General features: G+C 41.9%; 1 protein-coding gene across 2 annotated transcripts in view; it reads right to left on the bottom strand.

Moving 5' to 3' along the window:
• Positions 1-3,515: 3,515 nt before the first annotated feature.
• Positions 3,516-6,938, bottom strand: part of kank4 (KN motif and ankyrin repeat domains 4) — an 83,379-nt gene continuing 79,956 nt past the window's right edge. For both annotated transcript variants that reach the window (XM_030373592.1, XM_030373591.1), the window contains 2 exons: positions 6,173-6,373; positions 3,516-3,785 (listed from right to left, as the gene is read on the bottom strand). In XM_030373592.1, the coding sequence (XP_030229452.1) occupies positions 3,636-3,785; positions 6,173-6,373 (351 nt within the window). In that variant the 3' untranslated portion in view covers positions 3,516-3,635. The remainder of the gene's footprint in view (positions 3,786-6,172; positions 6,374-6,938) is intronic.

Raw genomic sequence — 6,938 nt, 5'->3', positions numbered from 1 at the left:
GCCTCCATGTGTATGTCAAGTAAAACTAAATACAAACTGGGAGGATTTTGGAGGAAATTGGGATCTTGTGGGCTCCAGGAGCCTGTCCTGGTATCGTAGTCCACCTCCTGGCACTGGGAGCCACGTCGTTGGAAGTGGACCATGTCATTGGAATGACACAAAACCTCGAAACATAACCCTGAACGCTATATCCCAAACTCAAAACCAAACCCTAATACCTAACACTCAAATCAAACCCTAACCTAAAATAAACACAATGTAATGATGGCATTTTGGAAGAGTGATAGTTTAATCTATTTTCTCTTTTCCCTTTTTCATATCTCAGATTTTCTTGTTGGCTCCATTTATTTTATCTTTTTCCTCTTTTCCCCCAGTTTCCTCTCTGTTTGCTATGTTCTTATTATCCATCCTTATTCTCACTTATTTTTTTGTTTTTTTTCCCCTCACTCTCCATTCTTTATTCCCTCCATATTTTGTATCTCTAATTCTTTCAAATGCATGCAGTTAACAAATGAGTTGCTGATTTACTAATCAAAGAAGACTGAGACAAGGATTTTTTTCGAGGATGTAAATCGTCGTTTATATTTTATTTAGAAGTTATTCTCTGGTTTAACATATTTTCCCATTGTACAAGGATTATTACATACATATTAGACTTTTCATTTGGTTCCCATTTATAGACTCTAATATCCAAACATAAACTCTTGAGTGGGTTGGACTGCTTGATGTTTTCCAGAACATATATATATATACACATATACATACTGTATATATACATATATATACATGTACACATACATACATTTACACACATATGTATATATATATATAACATACAGTATATATATGTATATATACATAAACATATGAATATATCTTTATATGTATATATATATATGTATATATATGGATGCATATATATATATAAATAAAACATCTATTAGGTCAAAAGCGTGTGTTGTGAAAGTGTGGCACCTGTGAAGGAAGAGATTCAAGAGCACGAAAACAGTCCCAGACTTTATCAAATGGAAAGTAAACATTAACGACCCATTAGCACTGACCAAGCTCGGACAACCTATTAGCTAACCTCTTGCTTGCAGCTGTTCAAATGCACTTCCCCACAACCATTGGAATACTTCTTCCATGCATACATATATGTATATATATATATATATATATATAGTAAAAAATATAGTATTTGGAATAAAGACTAAACTCTCAGACGACATCGGGTATATCATTTTCACAATACTGTATATACAGTGTTATTTGGCTGAATTTACAGGGGAAACAAAGCTACAACAAAAATTCCACATTTGATGAGTTCATCTTTTAACAAGACTTCCACACACATCGGATCTAGCTCTCCACTTGCTTAGTGTTCAATGTGGTTGTTCTATTTGTCCCACACTATAGAGGATATGAAAATATAAGATGTTCAACAAAAAGTCAACAGGACAAGGTCTGCTTTATTGCAAGTCAGCAAATAGTAATGTGTTCAGAACTTCAGGTCAATATATCTATATCTATAATCCCCTTGCATTAGCACAGAGGTGACACAATAGAAACATATCTACTTCTGTATTATGTCTACTGTGTGGCGATTGGTCTGAGATCAGAGATGCAGCCAATCTGTCCCCTTTGGTGTCTGATTACATACAAATCCAATAATATTGCTTTTATTTAATCACCAAGGCGCGGAGATGCAGAGATACAATTCCCATCTTTAATCAGATGATATTTTTTATAATTAAATCAATAATTCTTTAAGTATTTTTTTAAGACTAAATGGGGACTTGTTAAATCAAAGAAATATAGGGTTAAAAAATAATACATTCCATATTTAGTTTGTGCTTCTGCATGCTCTTATATGTTTGTAATTCATAGCATTCGGAGATTCTTTGGATGGTAATAGAAAAAAAGAATCGATTGATCAATAGCCATGTTGATCAGTCCTAGCTCTAAGTATGCCAGCAGGCACGGTCGTTGTAACTCTCACTCTCAGTCTTCTGTTGGAATGTAGAACAGCCAGGCAACATTCATTGTGCATTATATGACAGCCACATGTGCAATTGGATTTGAAGAGGATCAGTTTAAACAGGACACACACACACGCACACACACACACGCACACAGACACGCACGCACGCACGCACGCACACATATACACATAGAGGGAGATATAGGGATGAGATACTAAATATGGCAACAGACAGTATAATTATAGACTCTATTTTCGTTCCACACACGCACTACAACAAGCTAGCTCTGTGATATTGTCTGTTGCCAGGCCGCCGGGATAGAGACCAGCATGCAGCACCGTTTCACACGAGTTGTTCTCATGTATAAACACCGTCGCAACTACAACATGTGTGTTCAACGTAGACTTTAGGGAGGGTTGTAACAAAGAAAATAAGTGAAATAGAAAACCTGTGATTGACATCTTGAGGGATTTCAAGATGGATGACGATCCAGAGATCTTTTACGGGACAAACAAGGTCAAAGTAAGCGCAATAGAAAAGCATAATGTGTTGATGATTTGTACACCATTCTGTATATATTATCTATGATTTCAATAATAGCTTATGTCCAAATTGAATATACTGATGAGTTTTAATGAGTTTAGTGAGATTAAAAAAGAGTTAAAAAGAAATACTGTCATATATATTATATCGATTGAGTTGTTTCTTCTCTTCTGTATAATTATTTTGGAAGGTAAATCATGTGCTTAACATCGTTCTTCCATGATAAAGCAAGTCAGCCTTGATGTGCTGTGGAGGAAAATCCATCCCACATCGTCATTACTCTCCTCTTCTTTTCAATTTTGAGTTCCGCCAATCACGCTTGTCACTAAGGCAACGACTTCAGATCCCGGCCAACTAGCACCTCCCCCCGTTAGCCATCCGTCCGCGGAACGGCTGACTCCCCCCGGTCGAGTGACGGAGGGACAGTTCCTCCAGTGGCAGACAGAGATATGTGACGGCGTATGATCAAAGAGGACGTACTCCGTAGGGGGCCGTGGCGCCTGGTGGGTTCCCAGAGGGAACAGATTATGCTACACGAGTGCCTGTATGTACTTGAAGAGCAACTCGGTGGAGGTCAGTGTACGTGTCCCACACTCTTTTTTTTGTATTCCTGGGCAGGGAGATTATTGGTGAAGCACCACAGAGGGGAGACCCGCCTGGTGGGGACAATCACATGTCCCAAAGATGTTTTGGTAGTAAAAAAAACGAAACAAGAGGCTAGCTTTGTGGTATCAATCCATTACCTCCTCAACACCCATCAACTGTACCCCCCGAGAAACATAGAGAGAGACATAGAAAGACATAGAGAGGAATATATATACATATGCATGTATAAAGAGAGAGAGAGAGAGAGAGAGAGAGAGAGAGAGAGAGAGAGAGAGAGAGAGAGAGAGAGAGAGAGAGAGAGAGAGAGAGAGAGAGAGAGAGAGAGAGAGAGAGAGAGAGAGAGAAGGATGTAGAGAGAGAGAGAGAGAGAGAGAGAGAGAGAGAGAGAGAATGCGAAAGAGAGAGTGAGAGTGAGAGAGCGAGAGAGAGAGGGTATTTTCCCCCTAGGTTCTAATTGGGAGAGAGAGATATGGAGAGGGAGGTTGAGAAGGGGGGGAGGTTAGCCTAGCTTAGTGGACGTGCTGGGGCGCTGATAGAAGAGTAGGAGGAGGAGGAGGTGCTGTTGAAGATTCCTGTCTCTGCGTGACTCTTCAGGAGGTCCACCACATCCTGGTGTGGAGCAGCGGTAGCCACCGTCATGGCCGTTTGGCCGTCCTGCGCACAGACAGGTAGACATGCAGAGCTAAGACAAGATGGTGTTTTACTGATCCCAGATGGGGAATAAACCTAACATATACATCAAATACATTCTATGTACAGTAAAAAAATTAAACCACAAATTAATACAGACAATATATACCCAATATGTATGTATATATCAAGAAATTCATGTGAATGTAGATTTTATTGACAGAAGATGCTACATCAGTGACCATTATACATGGTTAACACATTATGCAATAAAAATGTACAAGGTGCCTCAGAGACTTACAGCCTGCCATATATGCTACAGCTACATCATTGAAACTACAAATTATACAGAGAAAGCTTTTCCACCTCATTAAGTGTAATAATATTGCACCGAGTCTCATGGGGAAAAAACAGGCGGTGTGTGTGTGTGTGTGTGTGTGTGCGTATGTGTATGTCTATATGCGTGTGTGTGTGCGTGTGCGTGTGCGTGTGTGTGTGTGTGTGTGTGTGTGTGTGTGTGTGTGTGTGTGTGTGTGTGTGTGTGTGTGTGTGTGTGTGTGTGTATATGTTTGTGAGTGTGTGAGAACCAGGCACAAAGATACATTGGCTGGTGGAAAAACATAGAACAGATATAGTCTTGAGAGTTGTGACTCATTATCCTTTTCACACAAGTCTGCGGTTGTTGGCATATTTAGCCTGATTATAAAAGACGAAAATCAGGCTAAAATCAGGCTGATTATCCTTTGGAGGTTAAGACAAAAGAGTGGGGATCCTGGTTCTTGTCCCCACTGGGGCCACTGACTGAAGAGAAATATGTATGGATGAACATCTTCCAGTTCAGGGAGTAGCACAGTATTAAATAAACACCAAGCATCAGTTAAGTCTACTGAACCATTAAATTAATTTTGGGATGTATTCAGTGGACACACAAAGGTTTGAGGAGAACCTTCATGGTTTAGTTTCAAGTTGACCACCCCTGGCAACTATTTTATACAAGGTAACTTGAGGCTATGTTTTAGAAAGCCTTTTTTTATGCGCTGATCATGAATGAGCAGGGAAGGGTTAAGGCACCTTTTTAAGATACTATCATAAATAAGCAGGGAGGGGTTAGGGCATCTTGTTTAAGATACTGATCATGGATAAGCAGGTAAGGGTTAGGGCATCTTGTTTAAGATACTTATCATGGATAAGCAGGTAAGGGTTAGGGCATCTTGTTTAAGATACTTATCATGGATAAGCAGGTAAGGGTTAGGGCATCTTGTTTAAGATACTTATCATGGATAAGCAGGTAAGGGTTAGGACATCTTCTTTAAGATACTTATCATGGATGAGCAGGTATGGGTTAGGGTATATTGTGCATGGATGCCTACATGTAGAGCAGATGTAAAGGGCACAGCTAGATGGGCTGGAGTAGAGGTGACAGCGGAGGAAGAACGACTGGACTAAGAAGAAGGAGGCAGTAAGGAAGAAGTACATGGTTGGCTCTGGGATATGAGCAACAACATGTCAAGCAAACACACCTTACTGTGCTTCAGCTTGTGCTTTGTGTTTAAGTTGTGGTGGTGGAAGAGAGCCGGAACCAGTGTTTCGAAAACAGGACTGATCAAGCCCTGCAATTTCTCTTTCTCTACAGATGGTGGCAGTGTCGTGTTGACTGTCCAGAGAGCACCCTTAAAGTAATACTCTCACTGACAAGGAATTAAAAAGTAAAGCAAATTCATTAATAACGAGCATTGTTAAAGAAGGGTTTGAGCAAAAATAAGAGATAATCATACTACACCCTGTAATATATTGATCGGATTTTAATTGCTCTGAACATCAGAAAGAAAGAATCGAACACCTGGACAGCGATGCAACCATATAGCGCACCGCTATTGACTCTACAATTTCCTAAATAGACGCAGAAATATCCGATTTTTTCCCTCTCTCCTTTGGAACAAAACAGGCTGGAAGCAAAGACGTGCAGAGCATGAGATGAGGCTACTTATTTATTTGTGTGGATGAATATCTATTTGCGTATGTGAGAGAGTGTGTCTGTGTGTGCGTGTGTGAGGGTGTGAATGTGTGCATGTATGTTAATATTTGAGTGTGTATCATGTGTGTGTGCATTTGCATGCGTATGCGTGTGTGGGTGTGTGTATGAATATCTGTCTGTGTGTGTGTGTGTGTGTGTGTGTGTGTGTGTGTGTGTGTGTGTGTGTGTGTGTGTGTGTGTGTGTGTGTGTGTGTGTGTGTGTGTGTGTGTGTGTGTGTTTGTTTGAATATCTGTGTGTATATGAGTGTTTGAATGTGTGACTATCTCTGTGTGTGAGAGTGTGTGTGTGTGTGACTCTCTGTGAGGTGTATGTATGCGTGGCTGTGTGTTTGTGTGATTAATGTGTGTGTGTTTTGCGTGTGTGCCTGTAGTGCACCTTGTCCACCAGGGAGCTGTCACAGCGGCCGGTCTCCAGCAGCAGGCGTGCGATGTGCACGTGTCCGTGCTCGCAGGCACACATGAGGGCGGTTGAGCCGTCCCGGTCCTGGCTGTTGACGTCCGCGCCGCAGCTCAGCAACAGCTTCACCATGGCAACACGCCCGTGGCTCACTGCCAGCATCAACGCCGTCTGCCCTGCCTGGGGGTGCGGAGATCCAAGTAAATATATCTATATATATGTATGTATATATATATATAGGGGAGTTGGGTGAGAGGGAGAGAGTGGGAAGGAGGAAGGGAGGGAGGGAGGGAGGGAGGGAGTGAGGGAGGGAGGGAGTGGCGGGAGGAGTGAAAGGGAGGAGGAAGAGGAAGAGAAAGAGGAAGAGAGAGAGAGGGAGAGAGAGAGGGAGAGAGAGAGAGAGAGAGAGAGAGAGAGAGAGAGAGAGAGAGAGAGAGAGAGAGAGAGAGAGAGAGAGAGAGAGAGAGGGAGAGAGAGAGAGAGAGAGAGAGAGAGAGAGAGAGAGAGAGAGAGAGAGAGAGAGAGAGAGAGAGAGAGAGAGAGAGAGAGAGAGAGAGAGAGAGAGAGAGAGAGAGAGAGAGAGGGAGAGAGAGAGAGAGAGAGAGAGAGAGAGAGAGAGAGAGAGAGAGAGAGAGAGAGAGAGGGAGAGAGAGAGAGAGAGAGAGAGAGAGAGAGAGGGAGAGGGGGGGAGAGAGAGAGAGAGAGAGAGAGAGAGAGAGAGAGAGAGAGAGAGAGAGAGAGAGAG

Source organism: Gadus morhua, chromosome 12 (assembly GCF_902167405.1).
Source record: "Gadus morhua chromosome 12, gadMor3.0, whole genome shotgun sequence".
NCBI classification, from domain to species: domain Eukaryota; kingdom Metazoa; phylum Chordata; class Actinopteri; order Gadiformes; family Gadidae; genus Gadus; species Gadus morhua.
This window is presented reverse-complemented; position numbering and strand designations above follow the sequence as displayed.